The sequence below is a fragment of the Theobroma cacao genome, chromosome 1 (assembly GCF_000208745.1).
Source record: "Theobroma cacao cultivar B97-61/B2 chromosome 1, Criollo_cocoa_genome_V2, whole genome shotgun sequence".
Classification (NCBI taxonomy): domain Eukaryota; kingdom Viridiplantae; phylum Streptophyta; class Magnoliopsida; order Malvales; family Malvaceae; genus Theobroma; species Theobroma cacao.
In genome coordinates, this window is record NC_030850.1 from 29,083,589 (window position 1) to 29,104,502 (window position 20,914).

The 20,914-nt window shown below is 38.0% G+C and overlaps 1 protein-coding gene across 2 annotated transcripts; it reads right to left on the reverse strand.

Annotated features, from left to right (window-relative positions):
• Window positions 329–20,164, reverse strand: LOC18613271 (protein SPIRRIG). 2 transcript variants are annotated; one of them, XM_007050409.2, is made up of 19 exons: window positions 19,366–20,164; window positions 17,247–17,316; window positions 17,079–17,164; window positions 16,082–16,217; window positions 15,924–15,980; window positions 15,446–15,622; window positions 14,983–15,174; window positions 14,805–14,870; window positions 13,286–13,400; window positions 11,258–12,420; window positions 10,311–11,010; window positions 10,124–10,226; window positions 8,911–10,022; window positions 7,186–8,824; window positions 3,954–7,001; window positions 3,322–3,630; window positions 2,782–3,088; window positions 2,495–2,641; window positions 329–2,078 (listed from the first exon to the last, which is right to left on the reverse strand). In XM_007050409.2, exons 1-19 carry the CDS (start codon window positions 19,554–19,556, stop codon window positions 903–905), a joined length of 10,794 nt encoding a protein of 3,597 aa, XP_007050471.2. In that variant the 5' UTR covers window positions 19,557–20,164; the 3' UTR covers window positions 329–902. The 2 variants fall into 2 exon arrangements, with proteins under 2 accessions (XP_007050471.2, XP_017981486.1); XM_018125997.1 differs by having other exon boundaries at window positions 17,247–17,319.

The following is a 20,914-nucleotide window of genomic DNA, read 5'->3' on the forward strand; positions in this document are numbered from 1 at the left end:
AATTTTTTAATAAAAACTAGTTCAATAAACTTTTAAAACTTTAGAAAAAAATAGATTGAAACTGATTTAATCAACTTTAGGATTAAGTCGATTAAGAGATGAAATTGGATCAATTCAGTTAAAGATCTAAAGACGGTTAAGTAGGTTAAGTGGGTTCAGCGAATTTTTTAGCGGAATTGTCAATCGCTAATATGCGACCAGAGAAGGAATTCATGCCAGGATGGAAAAAGCACTGAAGACTTTGGTTAGCCAACGGGTGATGAATTCATGCTACCAGCACCTACGTACGTTGTTGTGTTTTCAACAAAAGAAATAGTAATAATGAGAGTGATTCACAATAAAAATGCGCCCACTTGCACCATGGGAAAAGAATTTTTGCCGAAAGTAATACACTCAAATCCTATAAAGCATCCCTTGGTAACCAGACCAATTCCACCCAAAAATCCAATTGCCATGCACTTTTTTTCTGCTATACAACTTGATTTCACACTGTTAGCAATTCCATCTATTTACAAACAAAAACCAGTAGAGCGATATTTTCAAAAGTAATATCCTCCACTTGTCAAACATACAACAAACGCGTTGCCCTGTCATTCCACCTTCAAAATAGGGAGCTCAAGCCACCAGGCAAATGCTTTGTACTAGCCTTCATGCTTGCAATTTTCAACACGTACATGTGGAAGTTTGGAAGAGATTTCCCTTCCTCATCCCCATAAATTAGCCCAGCAAGTCCCGTTACAATACCTGGCCAGCCCTCCCCTCTTGTCTTGTTTTCCCTTTTCACGTTATCACCAACAATGAATCATTGTCTCTCTCACAACAAATGCTTGCACAGAACCATTACACAGAACCAGGAGCAGATCCTATAGCCCAGAATCACACAATAATTACTTTTAACATTATCACCCCTGATTCAAAGAAGCTCTCAAGCTCTCATCTGGTAATGTCCAAGATATCAAATGCCCACCAGAATCACCACTCAGCAACTGCTTCAAGTCACTAGTTAAGTGAAGGGCAGTAACTGGGTGCTTATGAAACTTTAGTACCTTGTGGAGGACCAATCTATATTCTGGTGACTTACCCAAATCCAACCCTCCTGTTCCACTGCTAGTTGACTTGCTAATGGTGCTCTCTTCGTCAGTGCAGTGAACCATGTGCCAGACCTTAACAGCCCCACTCTGGTGACCTGTTACATACCAGTTTGCGCCCAGCCAATCAGAAAATGTGCAACTCGTCACAGAGAGTATAGAATCAGATGGCAGCTGGGATGTGTTAATTACTGCTAGACAGTCCCCATTGATGCTCCAGACAGCAAGCAGAATTCCAGCAGCTGTCACAATTTCCCCAGTTAAGTCATTCACATAAACTGCAGAAACTGGTGCTGGAAACTCAGGAAGATGCCTAACGAAACCTAATGAGCTGAGGTCCCATATGATAACAGTGCAGTCATCTGATCCACTCACAATCAGCATATAAGGCTGACTGACATGAAGACATGTGATTTTGGCTGTGTGAGCACAAAGCACTTTCTCCAACAGCAACCGTCTTGAGGCACGTGGCCCGTCCATGCTGATTCTCCAAACAGAAACTAAACCATCATCAGCGCCAGTAACCAAAATGTGACCATCATGACTAACACCAGCACATTGAATCTGGTTTCCCCCATGAAGATTTTCATGTGTTGAAAGGAGTCTATCTTGGTCATAGCTCATAAATCTCAAGCTGCGATCAGGAAAACCCCATGCTACACATTTGGCATACGTTCTAGGTTTGAGTAAAGTGTTTGCCCCGGCAACAAGAATTTTCTCATGGAAAGTGACAATCTGAGTTATGGAAGAAGAGCTTTTCCGTATTTCATGCGGAACAAGAAGGGCTGAATGCTTCAGTGGATGAGGAGGAAGTTTTCTGTCAGACCGCCTTTTCACATGGGGTTTGAGGAATAGTTGCTTAGGTGTCTGTCCAAAATGATTGATCTGAGCTAGAATAGAGGCTTTCATTGAAGGATCTGTGACTGAGTCTATGTCCACACTCCCCTCATATGTGTAGTGGTAGAAAACATTAACAGCTTCTTCAGCCGCCTGTCAGTTGTAACAACAATATACAGAATTACAAGCAGAACAATAAGAAGATTTAAGACATATATCTTGGAATGACATGGATTCGGGATTTTGATTATGTGAGTGGCAATACATGAAGCCAACCTAGGAAATTAAAAAAGAAAGAGAATATTGCCAACAAAAAAGAATGTTTTTTAGTTTTTTTCAAATTAAAAATAGTTGCAACCAGCACTGGCAGTTCATCTGGTGCAACTTCACAGCAATCCAAAAAGGATTAAGGCAAATTATATCAGCAGGATTGGCATATGACTGAAAACATAAGAATTTTCAACATTTTTCTCGAGTATGTACTTGTGAGTGTTAAAATGAGTAGCAATTTTTAGAAAATTCAGCAAATGGAGGTCAAAATATGCTTCACAGAGAATGCATATACCCACCTTTCCCCTTTGTTTATAGCCAAAAATGAGGTCTATCCAATGGTGCAGATTTTCTGAAACAAAATCAGATTCTAGGGCTTCTCTATGCTTTTGAATGAATTTCCTAGAACTGCCTTTAGCCCAAGGAGGTAGGACAACATCACCAACCTGGGGAATACAAAAAAACAGAAAAACAGAAAATGAGAAATTTGTGAGTCTTAAAGATACTTTATTTTGGCAAATTATCAAACAAGAGATAAAGATCATACTAAACAACTCAAAGTTAGAAAATTTTAACCACAACAGACCTTTTCCCCTGACTGTTTCTCTCCTAAGTCAAGATTGAAGCGGTTTTCCAAAAACTCAGGCATGTAGAAGAACTCTGGAATCAGTTCTTTCACATCTGAGGTGTTGCCCTTCCCAGCAGCACTCAACCAAGTGTCTCTTATGCTATTGAAAAGACGATCAGCATGATCAAACTGGCCACCCTGTAGCTTCTGATTTTCTGCACTAAACGGTGGCAAGCGAAGAAGATAAAAGAGAACAATACCAGCACTAGAATAATGAGAACCATAGTGGAATTTTGGGACCTCTGGGTCATCCCAGCTCTCATATCTGAAAAGTAAAAGAGAAGTGGAATGGGTAAGCAGTAACATAGACATACAACTCAAAACATTCATCTTAGAGACCAGGTTAAATAAACATTCCTCACATTATACATCATTCATATAACAGTGAACCAGACAGTATAACTACTCATCTAAATGGCACACACTACATGTCTGACAAAGATATTTTTAAATAGTTTTATAATTAAAAATGGATTTTGAATAAATATTAGGATTCACCTTTTCTTAAATTCCTCTTCCCCTTCTGGTGTCTGACAGCCCATTGGTTTGTCAAGTTTGCGAAAGGTATTGGGATCTGACAAGTCCAGATTTTCGCTCTCATAATCAGCAAGAACCCATGGAAAGACAGGGTATTGGGTAAGATCACTGTATCCACGTCCAGCCAAGGTATTGAGATGCATGAGGTACTGGAAATTGCTAATTTCTCCATTTTGCCATCTCTTCGAGAAAGATTTAGCCATTATTTTGAAAAGACGACCACCCTCATTGCTTTCCTGTTTTGTCGATCCTGAAATGGTTGTGTCCAACCTGATGCAAGGAAAATAAATTACAAAGTAAACAATCTTTGCCAAGATTCCAAAGATCAGGAAGAAAAACAAACACAATAGAAAGAAGCATAAGCACAGCAAAAAATAGTATATGAAAAAAAATGATGGCCAAAAGATAGATGATAAAGGAAAGGGTAAACAGAAAACAACTTTGAAATAAACAGAAAGACAAGTGGATATGCCTTTTTCTGTACCTTGATACCACAGTTCATTTTCAGGAAGCAGCTAACCACAACCATAGAGCTACCATAAAAAACAGAATTCAAAAATAAAAAGACAATAAATGAGTTCAATGTTACATACATGCTGTTCCGTGGTAGATTCATCGCAACCAGGTTTTTGAATACTTCATCTCTCTCTCTTTTGTGAAATACCAGAAGATCATTACATCCATCCATACTGAATAACTCAACAGCAACAGGACGGAGCTGATAATCACGCTTCAAAATCTCATGAACACTATCAAGCTTCCACATACGCCAAGGGTGAGGCAAATTACCACTGCTAACCACTCTCTCCTTTCCCCATGCACCACCGTTGTAGGCCCAAGCCCTTCCCCCTACCAATGTCTTTGGTGTTGTGGCCCAGGATGAAGTTGATTTTGACTGGAAATCCAGACTTCCAGTAACATCCTTCTTTACACCCAATGCCTGATCAATAACAGAGAGTTCATCTTCACATTCCTTCTCACATATGCGGCCAGAATCGTCAATGTAAAAGTTCTCTATTACATACAAACATAGTTCCCCTATCAGAAATATACCATCATGTTTGTCAAGACCTACTACTCGCTCACAGTTAAATCTGAATCGTATCTTTTCAAGAGGTTCCAGATAAGGTCTGATTAAATATTCACCATTATCATGCAGTTCCTTATCTAACTTATCCTCTGTAACTTTGACTTCATCAATTTTAACAGAAGATGACTGCTTAGGAGATCCAGGTTCAGATTTTCCTGGTATGCTTTCTGATATAGGGACAGAGACTGCACTAGATTTCCCACCAAACTCAAGTGCAGAGTGAAGACTAGCTTCATTTACACTGCTAGCTCTGTCATCATTCCAGCCATTTTTAACAGATGTTACATCTTTCACATCACCCAACTCTTTATACAATGATTCATCATAAAGCTCACTGTCAACACCATTCTGTTTAACACTATCACTCAAAAGATTGAAAATTGCTTCAGAATCAGAATCAGAAACATCTAGGCCATCCTCATGTTTGACTTTGGAGAGCTCTGTCTCACCTAATTCCAACTGCCCATCAAGAACATTTTGGATACTATCAATTCTTAATTTACAGCGCTCAAGCTTTTTGCGCATCCTGTATGGACCCTCAATTGGGCAAAGTTGCCATTCAGGATCTTCAGGCACAGAGGATTTACGAATTGGGAATATTCCCCGTTCATGCACAAGTTGTTGGAGATGGGTTTGCCATTCACTCTCAGCATGAAGCACCCATCCATACTTATCCTGACGGACAACTCTCAACTCAGTAGACATTGTATCGCGAACCACCTCCAATGCATATCTCCTTTCATTCACTTGCTCCCAGTGTTTTAGGTCAAACTTTGAAGTATCTCGTGATCTTCTTCCCATTTCCCTCTTACGACGACCCTCCATGCCTTTAATTCTTACTCCAGGAAATTTTGCTGAGCCAGCAATATACTGCACCCACATTATTGCTGCACATTGCTCCAGTACTTTATTTACCATCTGGTCAGAGCTCTGAAGCCAGTCAAAGAAAGCAGATAAACTTCCAGTCAACAATTTGTCAAAACCACCATGCAGTACATCTAAGTGCTGTCCTTGGTTAGGTTTAGAGACAAGCAAGTCTTCCAGTGAAGCTCTTCGATGAACCAGTAAATACTTGACAACATCAATTGCCAGGTTCTGAACATTTCGCCTTTGGTCACGAAGAAGAGAAATTAAATTCACACAAAGGCAGCAATTTAGATCAGTATCAAGATTGCTAGGACAGAATATGATCCGTCGGTGAGCAACTAATAACTGCAAAACTGTGCAGATATCAATTCCTGGATCTTCTTGTGAATTTGTGGGTGATCTTTTCTTAGATTCCATAAGCAAACCCAAGGAGGAAAGGAGATCATCTTCTCCTATGGTGATCAGGAATGATGGTAGGAAGCAGTACAGTATCATCCTATTTGTATTCTTAAGAATTGAATGTACATAAGCATCAAGTTGCCTGCTTCCTCTTGTAATAGACAAAAGACCCTTGCCAGTAGGAGCTGCTTCTTCAATTCGACCATCTTTGTTTGCTAATTGCAACATTGATAACAAGAACTCCAGAGTTTTCAATACACCAGCAGCTTGGGGAAAAGCACCCATGTAAACACGATCAACAATCATCCAGCATAAAGCATCTAAGTTTGAGGACCATTTAGTCTTGTCTAGCTTTTTCTCATCTTCTTCATCATCACGCAAGAGACGCCTTTCAACAAAATTCATTAGTCTACTAAGATATAAACCTTGGAAAACCAACACAGATTCAGATTCAACATATAGTGGAACCATTTCCAAGATGCTCTCCACAACTTGTGCTGCTTTTATTTGCTCTGTTAAAAAGTCAGCCAGTACTTCTGCTACAAAATCCAACATAGCAGTTGCCCCAGCAGAACAAGGGCCACCACCATAGCCAGAATCATCCATTTCCATAAGAAGCTTTGGGGTAACAGAAAAGGTCATATTTGTAGCCGTTGGACCTTGAGAACCAGACTTCAAGTCTGAGGTTTGATCAAAATCACTAGCAGACATAGAAGACTCCATGGAAGGACTGGCAATTATGGGATTTCTGGATTCACTATGGTTTGCACTTAACCACGAAGTCAGAGCAATAACTGGAGATGAAGAAGGTGTAAGGGGGATTTTGGAATTGGATTTCTCAGATAAAATAGGAGAATCTGGAATAGCAAGAGATGCGGAACTCTGGGAATCTGGTGGTTGAATTGTCAAATTGTCTTTGATACTTTGGAAGCTGAACTCATTTGAGCTTGAGGTGGCAGAAACCTGATCGACACTATCACCATCTATGCTCTGAATACCTTGGACATCTTCCTGCAATGATTTGTTCAATTCCTGGGATGTAGTAGGCTTAATCTCTTCTTTATCTTCAGCCAGGAAATTTGAAGAGACAGGCGTTTCTTCAGAACTTGAACTGACCTGTGCTTGAGGGAAGCTTCCAGCACTAATAGAAGTCCTGGCAGACTGTTCATGCTCCACAGGCAAGCTAGAGAATGTATTTTGCGAACTGGCATCATCGCAGTCATTTAAATTCTTCTCTTCTGTCTTTGCAGAGAGCTCTCTTGCCATCTTCACCGAGTGAGCAGCCCTGTAAGACAAAATACAAAGAAAACATGATAACTTGTGAGGCAAATTAGAGATCATGTAGGCATTATATTCCATTATATATATATATATATATTTTTTTTGGAACATTATACAAAAATAAGATACGCAATTTATGCAAAACAAAATGTAAAAGTATTAAAAGGAGAATGCATCTCAAGACAAACCTAACACAAGAAAAATAAAGGTCAACACAGCTTTCTAAAAACTCTGCTCGTCTGCAAACAGCAGAGAAAGGAGGGCACATCTTCGCCAAATCAACCATAAATCTCAGAACTGAGGTTGCAGCTGAAGGAGCAGATGCCTCCCCACCCATTAAGCGTGCAGCATACGTCTTGTGCATGAGAGCTTCACCCTGAAGCTCCCCAGCCATGTCTGCATTTTCTTCCACAAGTTCTGCCACTAGTTGGGAAAGATTTCCAGTTTGACGGGCAAGTATTGACTGCATGCTCAGCCTATCAAAGGTGGATTTCGCCATAGCAATTATAGATTCCAATAGTTCTACAAATTTCAACTCCACATGGCCTCCATCACTTGGCATTAGTGCATGAAAGTCCAGCATACGGACTTCTGGCAATCTCGGATAAACAGGCTTCCCAAAAATGAGGCAGAACAAGATATAATATATATCAGGAGAATCATAGAAACTAGGAAGCACACGCATCAGACCTTGATAACCTCCACTTGTGCGAAATTTAAGAGCAAAAGTGGGAGAAGAAGCCAAACACACACCAAGAAGAGTCATGATCCATCTCATACTTGTAGGATGAACAGCTTCATCAAGAAAATATGTTATTAATTTAGAAGAGACAATTTTATGCCACTGTTCAAGCATCTCTTCTGATTTGATGGTCACTTGAAGATCGATAAGCATCTCCAAAAGCATATTCCTCACTATCACATGCTTTCCCATGGACTCACGCATTATTTGATGCTGTGGTTTCAGCTCAGGTGGATCAAATGTCATAATAACAAACCTAACCACATTTTCAAGTTCAGATGCCAGGAAACCATCTTCCAATATGACCCCAAGGAGTACAACTAATTTTTCCAAAACAGGAACTTCAACATCACCACGCTGCAAAGTCACCAGTAAATGTTGAACAAGGTTGATTCGACGAAGAACTGTAAGGTTGTGATTCCTGTACCAATGCATGGACACAAGATGCTCTAGAAAATTTAAAAGTGCAATTTGAATGGAAACTGGGGCAGTCACCCAGAGTGTCCAGTCCAGCAAAACATGTTCTACCATATCCGCATTTGACAAGACGATGCAGTTAGAAGTTTCAACTGGCATATCAGCATTTTCTAGCTCTGAAATATGACTGAATGAATCCTTTGGGGCAGAAAAATCATCCATGTCAACATGAGATCCAACTGAAGATGTTTCATCACGGAACTTCGACAAACTAAGATCATCAAAGCTAGTTTCACGAATAGTTGTAGTAGGTGATATAAGAGTTTGAATATGTTCCAATTTATTTGGTTCTGAAAATGAAGCTTCACATGCAGCGATCTGGAAAAACATCTCAAGGCACTGCATATCAAATAATGACATCCTTCGGCGCAGGAATAGAGCTAGCAAATGGTATCCCCTGTATGTTTGCATGTCTCTTACATTTTGAGGATTGTGATGAAGTGCACAGGCAAGAAATGAAAGGGCCATATGGAGCATATCCCTAGTCTCAGCAGCCTCAACAAGGGCCAAAATGACAGACATCCCACCAACAGGGCGGATGGTATCACCAATCACACATTGCCTACAGATATAGATATCCCCATGAAGACGCCCAAACCGTGGTATACCTGCATAGACAACAGAAGAAAGAACGGTTCAGATGAGATGAATTTTCAAGATGGTTATGTAAAAAGGGGAAAAAATGGCTATTCACCTCCAATGGGAGACGCAGCAGCTGACAGTGGATCAACCAGATTGAGCATGAAAGATGTCCCAGATGCTCGAACAGCCTCCACACATGTTCCATCAAAAGCAAATATGAGTTTTTTACCAGAGAGCTGAAATGAAAGGTTTCCTAATCTATCCAAATCCCAAACAATTCCACTTCCATCTGCCTTGGAGTCTCCCAGCTTGATTGCACTGTCAAGTTTCTGTGTACCAGGAGGTACAGACAAGTCAGCCTCTAATGAATCTAAGATAGCCATGCTACCACCACCACAAGCCTGGTTGGGGACAAAACGGAGAAGATCTGCATCTTGGAAAAGCCCTCTATATCCTCTACCAAGGATGTACATGAAACATATACAACCTGGCGTGAGCACTTCCTCAAAAAGATAGCAAGAGCGAAGTCTCCATGTCAAGTCACTAACCCTTGCACAAGTAACTGGAGTCCCAATTGTTACTTGCAAAGGTTTTCCAATGGGAGAGGGGGAATATCCTAATTTTCCTGTGTGCCTTAGCTTCCCATCAAGATAAACGTAAGCAACACTAGCTTGGAATAATCCAGCAAGGGCATTAGGTTTGCTATGAACAACAGCAAGGTGATGCCACCGACCTTCCTTCAGTTCTAATCCAGAAAATGATAAGGAGCAAGAGTTGCTGGTGGCAAGGGTAAGAACACCATCCTCTTGAAGAAAAAGTTCTGCATAGAAAGTATTCTCGTTATTTACTGCACCAACAGAAAATATCCGGAGAATATGCCGGTCATGATGACCATTTGAGCCAGTTTTCCTCTTGGAATGACCAGCTTTGACAGGCTCAATTTCTTTTGCTTGTGTTCTCAAAAAGTTATGAAACTGAAACCAACAAACAAATGAATAACCAGCAGCAGGAGGCCAAGATCTTTCTCCCAGAGACACCTGAACAGAAGCATGCCCAATCTTGCTCATGTCCATCTCAACAAATGGAGCCAAAGAAACATTTTCCAAGGCCATATCTTCCATAAGGATTAACCTTTCCATCATATCAACAATTGTATGACCTGATTTCATCAGCCTCATTTGCAGAATATATCTTACAAGTGCCCGGAGTTCAGATGCGGACAACCTATACCAGAAATACAAACCTTATCTCAGAAATAATAGAAGACAAACAAAAATTAAATAGATTGACCAAATCTAGTGATTCCTAGATGACCACCAGCATACCTATATGCCCCTAGAACCTCTACAATCTTCAAAGTATAAGAGAGTAACGGTGATGAGCCAGAAAGGAAGGGGTGAATTGTCTCCAGTAAAAGTTCCACACAACCTAAATAAATTAAAAAAGTAAAAAGTAAGAAATTAATGTCTAATATAGAAAAGAACATAATGGCTATAGAAGATACTTTCTCACCTACAGAGCTGAGATTTTCCTGATTGAAGGGGCCAGAACGAGCAAGCTTCCCAATAAGGTTCAGCACTTCTAACTGCACCTTAGGAGTAAAAAGCAACAATGAACGGATCAGAACTCTAACAGCACCAGCATTGTATATTCGTTCCTTATCAGGATTAACCAAACCAGATGGAGTGGTTAAAAGAAAACTAGTGGACTCATTTTCAGCCAGATCTGCTGATGTGGCACTCTCAGGTGCCATGAAAGGTGGAAGCACAATTTCAAGAGCAAGTTCCAACAGCAGTTGTATAACTTGCTTCTCATAATCCACACACAGCAAGCCAGACTCAGAGAGAAGATCATAAAATGTTTGTGATGATATGATAGCATGCAATTTTGTCCTATTAATGGCATTACCACACACCCCAGCTGTCATAAGGCGCAACAAATATGTGAAGACTTTGATGTAAACTAATAAAGAAGATTCTTCCGAGTGTGCTTCATCACCCTGAAAGCTATGGAGGGTGGTCAGCAGAAGAGAAAATCCAGTGGCTTCACCAAAGACTCTCTGAGCTGCATTATTTACTCCCAGAATTCGCCACAAGGCTCCCATTGTATCGCATTTTGCATCACTTTGAAGCTTGTATTGATGTCCTGAAACACTTGTAACCATTCCACTCTTTAAAACTTCAACAAGTGCTCCTAATTCTTCAGGATGACCCTGGGAAAAAAAGGAAACCAATTTGGTGTGACCAAAGGCAAAATAACAGCTGTGCATGTGCAGTTTACTCCATGCAAAGGGATAAGGACATTGAACATTAGATCAATTGGAAGTTAAGGCCCAGGACGCTCATCAAGGTACGAAAAGAATAAAGAAAAATGTAAAAAAGGGGAGAAGAACAATATTCTCGAGTGCAAGATCTATCCAAATTTAAATATCAAACAGAAGAACGTGCATCTTGACAAACCTGCATAGTGTCTTCAGTGATCAAACATGACAATAAGCGGAGGACCCCAGGACGATGAATATTGGACACCAGGAAGGGGAGAACAGTGGTCACACCATTGGCAGATCGGAATGAAGCTTGATTGGCTTCAGCTTTTTTTATTAATGAAACCATACAATCCCAAGCAACAGCAACTGTACCCTCAACTTCGAAAATGGGAAACTCCCCTGAACCAGATTCCATGAGCTTGGGTGAAGTAATAATAACATCCTTACTGTCCAAGCGTTTCTTGAAGCTGCTGGAGCTAGATTTTCTCTCCAACTGATTAACATTACCATCATGTTGGTCTGGACCCAAAAGAAACTTATGTTGCTTCAAATCATCCAACAGGACTTCCAGCACACCTACTTCTCGTAGGACTTTCTTGTATTGTTGATCAAAGGATAGAAGCTTTACAAAGAAAGAAAGGATGGTGACCTTTAGTTCTGATGTAATTGGTTGCTGCAATAAGCAACATAGAGACAGCAGTTCTTGCTCAGGAACACAATTCACTACAGTCACAGCATATTCAAGAATTTTCAAGATTATCTCTTGCAACGATGAAGGAAATCCAGCCATGTTTAAGATCAAGAGAGGAACAGTCCTCAGTTGCTGACACAAATTATAGTTTTCAAGATGACTTGAAAATATTTTAAACATTCTGTTTAATACTTCTGCCTGCAGATCCCTGCTGTCTGCCTTGAGAAAAATGTCCTGCAACATCTGGACAGCTTCAAGGTCTTTAACTTTATTATTTCCCTGTTCCCAGATTTCATCACCAAGCCTGTCAGTAGATGATGTTCGACTTCTGCTATGGCCACTGGCCTTTGTGTGAGAATATTTGGATTTTTTGCCTTCAGCAGGACCTGTTTGAGCTAGGTTAACAAGAACATCAAGTAGCCTACTCAAAGTGGGTGAGAGATGTTCAGAAGAAGGGTCCTCTTTTCCAACTAAATCCTTTTCCCCTTCATTGTCAAAAGTATGAGCACTACCTGAACCACTATCTTTGTCAGTCCGAGGCCTCATATATATAGATTCAATGCCTTGATTCTGTGGCATGGAGGACAGAACTAGAGCAAACTGAACAAGGAAGTGATAACCATGGGCATTATGTATATCTTCCCTAAGCCTGACACCACCAGCCTCTACAAGTCAAAGTTGCATGATATCAGCAATAACAGTAGACAGGAAAAATATTAAATAAAAATCATCAAAAACAAGAACAGCTAGAAACATTAATACTTTCAGAAGCCAAGACCACATAACTTACGATACATTAACAAATTGATACACTAACCAAAGTCATCTTAATCAATTCAACAAGGTAGCATTTGATAGCAAATTTATGATCACCATGGTGATCCAATCAGCATAATGATGAGATTACTAGAGATCTTAGATTACCATGTTTGGTGTAATATACAAATCACCAGTGATCTTGAATCAATGTGTTGGGTATTGCATAAAGAAAAATCACCAAGTACAAAATAGCCAAAATAACCTTATTATTAATAAGAAGATTATTTAAAAAGCAAGCAAAAATTTCAAACTTAGTTAATGAACAATTTATAAACTAAGAATCCATTGTTCTAAAAGGAATTATAAGGCATGAACCAGTTTTGGTGTGTACAATTTCCTAGAACAACCAATTATATTTATTGGTGTGTCCCATAAAGGTCAAAGTCACATAGGTTGCTTTCAAATTGAATTAGTTAAAAGGTGGATGTTAGCTTATAAAGACTGAAAATTTGGAGGGAAACACATTTTTGTGCACACCATTACAAGGGAAAATCTGTCATGAAATGATGTTGGAGATCACTCGCCCTTGGCGATAAAACTTTTCCACCAGTAAGTGATCTACTCACTCACTGTTATCTAAGAGCACTGCCATGAAGGACACCCAAATTACTACCAAACATGGTGATCTAATCACAGTGAATAGATCAACCTGGATTTTAAGGAAATCACCCATACCAAATGCCATTCATGGATAAACCACAAACCAATTACCTGGTCTATATGACAATTCCACACATTCAAGTAACAGGTCCACAATCCCAACAGTATAGGCAGGGTCCCCACAATCTGGATTAAAATCTTTAACAGCCATTAGAAGAACTTTCATCTGCACAAAAGAACAGCATGTGAAACACATGTAAAAGGACATATTGATGAATGACAAGGCAACAAGAAAATAAACCAAATACACGCTTGAGAAAGATATAAATAAAAGATTGCTGAAAAAAAAAATGAATACGATAAAGCAAATTTAACAGTTTAACTTGGTTGGATGGTGAGCATTAGAGATCTACATCGGAAACTAAGGTAAAACTTAGGGTTCAAAAGGCATGGCTTCACTAGTGCCTCAAATGCTGAAAGGCAGATGATATACAGCTGTGGCAGCCATGACCCAGGTTAGATGAATATGGACTGTTTCTGTCCATAGATCAAACAAAAAGAATCCACATAATGCAGAAAGCGAAGTGGATAGAGAGAAGACACTTGACAGGCAGCATAAAGGCTCCTCAAAATAAATATCTCAATCTCTTACAATTCAACCACTGCATCTTATCAAAAGCTATACTATTTCTTAGTTCAAATGCAGAACACAGAAACAAGTGGAGCTGTTCTCAAAGCCAACCATCTAGGATATTACAATTAAGAATTCCTTCATTTTAGTCTTTAATAAAATTTATGCAACAAGGTGCAGCTATTAAACAGTAAGAAGGCAATAACAAATGACATGCAAGCACTATATTAAAACTATGAACTGAAGATTCAGAAAGGAAGTACTATAAGAGGGAGAAATAGCCCTCCAAATGTATGATCTTCTTAAGAGAAAAGAACATTTTCAAATAGGTAATGAAGGTTTAACTCCTTCAGGGTTTCTATTAAGTCTTTGTCTTCAAATAGACCACATCAACAATAATTGGAAGTTAATACCAATAAACATAGTGAATTTGCTCACCAGATATTTCTCTCCAGTGAATCAATGTCTTAACCAAAATTACGCAAAAGAAGCCAACTAAAAGGAAGCTTAAACTCTACAGCAATGAAGTAGCAAGTTAATCGAGCTACCATCACCACTGGACTTGAGTTGATGCCCAGACAAAGAGACTTAAGGAAGCAACCTACCATTTCATATACACAATTCCACATTATGTCAACACTCGCACCATCCATCAAACTGCCAAAAAAAGTCACCTCAACTTTTCCACTCTTAAGTTAAAACAGGATTCTACCTTCACTTAAATCATGGACTCCACTACTCTCCAAATTTTTGCCTAAATTGCTTTAGTAAATCCCCATATTGACACACAATTCCTATCTTGCTGCCTATACAATTCATCACTATTCATTCCAAATCAACTGCAAACAAGCCTTAAATGTAAAGACAAAAACATGATCCAATGACTAAGATCCTTTAAAGGATAGGAAACTATATTTAAAAGAAGAAGAAAAGTTAAGAAACAGCATCCAGCAAGCAACATTCTTCAGATATGCTCTTGAAATTTCCATGAAAGCATACCAGATGATGTTTGTGTATGTATTTGGCCGTGCTTCCATTATCATTGACCAAAAGAAGTCCAAGGATCTAGAAGAACAAGCAAATTATACGAACATCAGTTAAATATCAGCACATGAAGCTCAATGAACCTCCTTCATACTAATTAAGAACATTTATATAGTAAGCACAACAAGTTTACCTGCATAGCATGTCTATGAAGTTGTATGATGTGCAGTGAAACAAGACCTTCCTTATATTTAGAGAAGACAGTTAAAGATCCATTGGCAACCATTTGAAACAGCAACATCAGAGAATCATCCTCGATCAAACTCTGTGCTGCTGAAGGATGGTTTGCCAATGCTTTCATAATATGCACCACAATTCCTTCTACCTGCATGAATAGCAAATAAGTTTAAAGTCAAACGAAAAAGCATTATTCAAGTCACCTATGTCATAAAAATGAGAAAAAAAATCAGGTCAATACTGTGCAATAAGATATCTTCTTTTTTTAATTTTAAGCAGCAAACAATAAAACGCAAAAGTATCTACATACATGCCCAAAAACATGCATCACATATACATACATAGATATGTGTGTGTATGTGTATTCAGTGTACATAAAACACAATTAGACGTTCAAGAAATCACAAAAAGAAAACTACCTCGAGTCGGCGGGCTTGCCTAACATCAGCAACTGAATCCTTTTCAGCTAGTATTGATTCCTCAGAGTCAGTAATTTTAGGCCTCTGATTAGCCTCATCAGGACTCAAAAAAGCATTCAGAATATGTATGAGACAGCAAAATATCCCAGAATCAAGGAGAGATTGTTTATCAATAGGCTGCAAACAACAGAAAAAACAATGATAAAAACAACCAATAGTGTTTAAATATCAGAAAGAACAGAATTTAGGATGCCAAATGTGATGCAAAATTATATGTTAAGAACTACTCCAATTCAACCAGATCACTTCAAATAAGCCAAAGTAGATTGGTTAGTTTCCAACAACTTAATTCAAATATCATTACAGTTTGTAGTATCTTTATGGTGGGATCAATGACACAAACTTGTTCCAAGAAATTTAATGACATGATCCCACATACATAACATCAATTAAGCTATTAGAATTTAATGAGATATACCCCCGACACCAGGACTTCAACAGCAGTCAACAAATTTGAACCAGGACTGAAGCCATCCTGCAGATCAGCACACATAAATGTGACCCCAATAAGAAACCCACAAAGAATATGGATAATAAATTCATTGAGATATAAAGAACTTGGATCCAGAGCCAAACCTTGGTGACTTCAGAGAAAAACTGTAGAACTTTCAATACATCCAAAGATCTTGTCTTGCTGCTAATTTTTAACTTTTCAATATCTGTTACAAACGCTCTTCCCACAACAAAAGAGAATATATGCGTTTCTACTAACCTGTGATTAATTAAAGTTCTTAATATTAGTCAACACGCTCACAGTTGGAGAACGACAGAAAGCAGCAATATCATTTGAATAGGGACAACCAATTCATACCACTAGAGATGTACAGTACTGAGCTAATATAACTATTCAGCGAACAAGCACAGAAACGATATGAACTATTCTCAAAGGAAATACAAAAATGATTAATACTATTCAAATGGCACAAAGAAATTGAATAATTGACAATTTCTTTATGAGATTTGAAGCAGAAGCTGATGAAAACTTAAAACAGTACAAAGAACTAACTTTAATTACAACAATCCTCATGAGAAGTTAATATTTGGAAGAAGAAAACTATATCAACTAAACAGCCAGTGTCTACATAGTTTGAATAGTGAAAATTTGTATTAAGTTACATAGTAGGGGTCTTAGCTAATAATTATGCTAACTCCATAAAAAATCTAAATAATTATTAGAAAGTAGAGAGAACAAAATCATTCTAATAGCAATCAGATCAAGTCACGACAAGAATGAATCATAAACTATGACTAACTATCAGGAGATGTGATGCAACTTCAATATCAGGAGAATGAATTTAGATACACAAACTTCTGAGTAAGGCAACTTTGAGATGTTTTCTGAATTAAACATGGCAATAAAGTTATAACGCTGCTGAGTTTCTCAACAACTCAAACAAGTAGGTGAAGGACAGGACAGGACAGAGCAACCTTGGGCAACAGTACTTGACAACGTGAAAGGGTATGAAAAAGTTTTCCTCAACAATCAGAACAGAGTAAAAATCCTTGATAAATTATTCAGACAAAATAAGCCATGCAATATTAAGAACACAGACTTGAGGATCAGCAATCATACAGGGTGACTAATTGAGCTACATTAGCGTGCTGCTTGACTAATCTACAAAAGGCATCTACAGTCAAATTCAAGGCCGCTTCTTTCTCCTGCAAAGACAATACAAACATAAGGGAAATCAAGATGGTTCATAAAAGGATGCCAGGATTTAAACTATGGACGAGAAAGAACCTTTTCAGAATTGGATGAGCGGAACTCTTCCCAGAATCTCTTGAAGTCCAACTCCAGTTCATGTTTGTCTCTGCTGTCACAAGAAAAAAGGTAAATTCATTTAGAAAGAAATGTCACATCCATAAGCGAAAGCAGTGGAAAGCAGAGAAAAGATGTCACTTTGCCACAGTTTTTTAAGTTTAAAAATGCAAGTTAACCAAAAATCGAATCTAGTCACTTTAATCACAATAAAGGAGAAGGAAATTATGAGTATAATATATGATTAGATACTGCACAAGAACAAAAATAAATGGTAGAGTGCAATAACTGAAAGTTGAAACCTAGTTGTAAACTCCAAATATTTTGCATAATATCATACTCAACACATTGGTAGAACAGGACAAGCAAAAGGGCATTATCAACTTCCGATTTTAAAGAGAACAAAAAGCAGTAGCATAGTAAAGGATCTTACACTATCACAATTGAGTTTTGGTTTGACTAGAATTTGAAACCTTATTTGACTAAAATTTTAGTTTGCATACAACATTGAATAGTTGTACAGTTTTAACTTCTTGTCCTGCATCGAGACCTAGTCTTATTCTAATTTAGACTTTCATATCATAAAAGTAATTCTCTAGGTCTTAAGAAGTTAGTAGAGCTTTTGGGAGCCTTAGAGAGGTAAACATCTTGTAATTTTGTCTTCTACACTAAGCGGGGCTAAAGTGGGTGTTGAATGGGTGTTCTTGTGGGACTATTGAGAGAGGGTGTACAAAAGGTCTTTGAGTTGGTTCGGGAAGTCATATAGTGAGATTCTATTGTACTTTAATTTCTCAATAATAGAAGAATTATTTCACTCTGGACGTTGGAAAGTAGTTGAACCACGTAAATTCTTGTGTTTCCTTTTGCTTGATTTCACAGTGGTTTTTTTTTCCTTGGAAAAAAAGAACAAATTACCAGACTTATTTGTAACTAAAGAACATCCCTACATCCTTGATTCCCATGATAGATGATATTCATGTGCTATTTATTGCTGTCCAAACCTAAACATTTCAGTAAACTAAACATCTATGCACTGGTAAACCAATCATCCACACTATTCCAAGCTGTAAATGCAAGCTCCCACCTAAGACTGATTTCAAAATTACCTTCCATTTAGATCGCTAAACATAGGTGTCTAACTCATCTCAAAATGCCAGTGAGGGAAGTTTAGGAATATGGATTTCAGTTGTAAGTGAAACATTTCAAAGGAGGAATAAAGCATAAGTAAACTTCAGATGCTCAACAATTTAAAAGACACAAAAAAAGATAATAAAATATCCCTGATTAGTCAAATAAAGATGTAGCATTCATCCTATTGCAGGCCCATAATCCTACTGTCAGCAATTGCCAACTAAATTCTTATTGCTCTTCCCATTACACTAATCAGACTTTCACCAAAATTTTGGTCCAATCATTTTTCATAATACACTTATCTATGCATTTTGCTAATAAGCAAACCATCATATGTTGCTTCAACAACTTCTATGGATTATTTCTGACTCATCTTTTTTCTGTATTTCTTCCTTTCTGTTTGCATCCTCTCATGCTCTTTTAGTGGAAACAGCAATCCAGAACTAACTGAAGCTGCTTGAGTTAGCCCGGTCCTACAACCTTATACTATAGTGGCCCTAGCAGATAAAATACTATCCTACAATCACCAATGCTCGCCACGAGACTACACATTGGCACCTAAAAATTAAGTTCGACCATGCATAATAGTACAACCAACAGTATCAACAAGCTATCCACAATTAAATTTAAATCTTTAAGACTTATTTCTTGCAGAAAATGCACCAATATGCTTAAGAGCATCTCATCCTTATCTTATCAAAAACATAAATAAATAAACAAACCACGCGCTACAACTGAATTTGTACTTCTAATTGCCCAAAATATATTGCAGATCAACGTTAAAAGCAGTCAACGGCAAGTAAAGAAGATGAAAAAAAACAGAAGGAAATAAATAAAGCGTGCAGCTGTGATTCTAGCAGTTCATCCCATAAATTTAATCATCATTCAGTGATGGAAATGCAAGCAAGGAAAAATTCAAAAAAATAAAAAGAGAAGAATAAGAAAGAGTGAAAGAAATAATAAATCAAACCTCGAAGGAGAGGAAGCGAAGTCGTGGCGAGTTGAGGAAGCATTGGCATCGCGATTGGAAGAGGAAGAAGAGGAAGGAGAAGAAGAAGAAACAGTGGTAGCAGTAGGAGATTGAGCTAAACCGACCTTCTCTTTGATGTCCTTAAGCAATGATACCCATTTCATCGTTTTCCCTTTCGATCCTTGAAACATTTACATGCGCCTCCCTCCTCTCATCCGACGCGGCCGCAGCACCAGATCCTTACCCTTCTAGAAATCCCGTCTAGAAGATCTCATCTCAACGCAGCTTGCGATTTATCCCCCAACCAACAAAAGGATTACCACAATCCCCAAACCAAAAAATTTAAATAAAATCAAAAAATGAAATATGAAATAAATTATAAATTTCCAAAGAAACCGTGTGAATACAGCTGGAAAATGTGATTAACGGATCGATCGGAATTAGGGTGAAGATTCTAAGCAGAAGGGGATCTGCGATTAATCTGTCCTGTTTTTTCTATTTTCCGTTTTGCCGTCTTAATTTTTCTATTTTTTCAAATTTCTAGTCGTTTGATTTTTCAAAGCAGAAAATACAAATGTGTATTTTATTTTTCGAACCCTAAAATAGGGGAGAGCTAATAAACCGCTACTTCGGATAAGAAAAAAAAAGACGATGATGAAGATCAACAACACTCAAAAAATGGACTCTCTCTCTCTTGGTTTCTCTCTTTTCTCTGCTGATTTTGGACTGCCACTCCGCGCCTTGTTTCTCGCTCTATATCTTTCCTTCTCCGCGGCCCTTCTTCATTATTTTTTTCGATTAATTTATGTAGTAGGAGTATGTTGTTACTGTTACCATTTTTTTAATTGTTCCTCGACCACGTCAGCGTGGGATCCATGACTGCTACGACTTCCACGTGGCGCTTCGAGATTGACGGACAAGACGTGCGTGCATCGTTCCGGTCTGTATTTGGTCCGCAGATTGGACGGCGCAAGATCAAATGATAAGCCGGTTTGCCGGTTTATCAGGGACTTTTTGACCTGTTTGATTTTCTTTTTCTTTTTTTTGAAAATTCTGTTTGATTTTCTCTTTCAAACTGATATACTGTAACTTGGCAAGAAAAAAAAAAAAACGAAACAAAACCGATGATAGTGTTATTATTTTTGGCGTTATAGTATTCCTTAATGACAAAGGCAAATCTTTAAAGTGTCTATGAGCTGCCCCCCCTTTCTTAGAAATCTAGGGTATGCTTTCGTTGTAAATAATAAATATTTTTGTATTATTATTATTATTATTAAATTAATTAATAGATAAAGCTGAATTTGAAGTCTGAACTTTTGAACTTTACTTTCCGTTGCATCCACTCCGTTAAAGCTATGTAGTATAGTTATAAAGTTTCAAAAAATAGAGAAGTTTTCAAGCGAAGATTGATAAAGCCAATATCTGAGTAGAAGTAGAAATACTTCTTTTTTTCTGATAAAATAGACATAAAGATGTCAGTAAATATTTTATAATCAGATATTTTATATTATCTAACTCAATTAAAAAAAATTATGATATCATATAATCA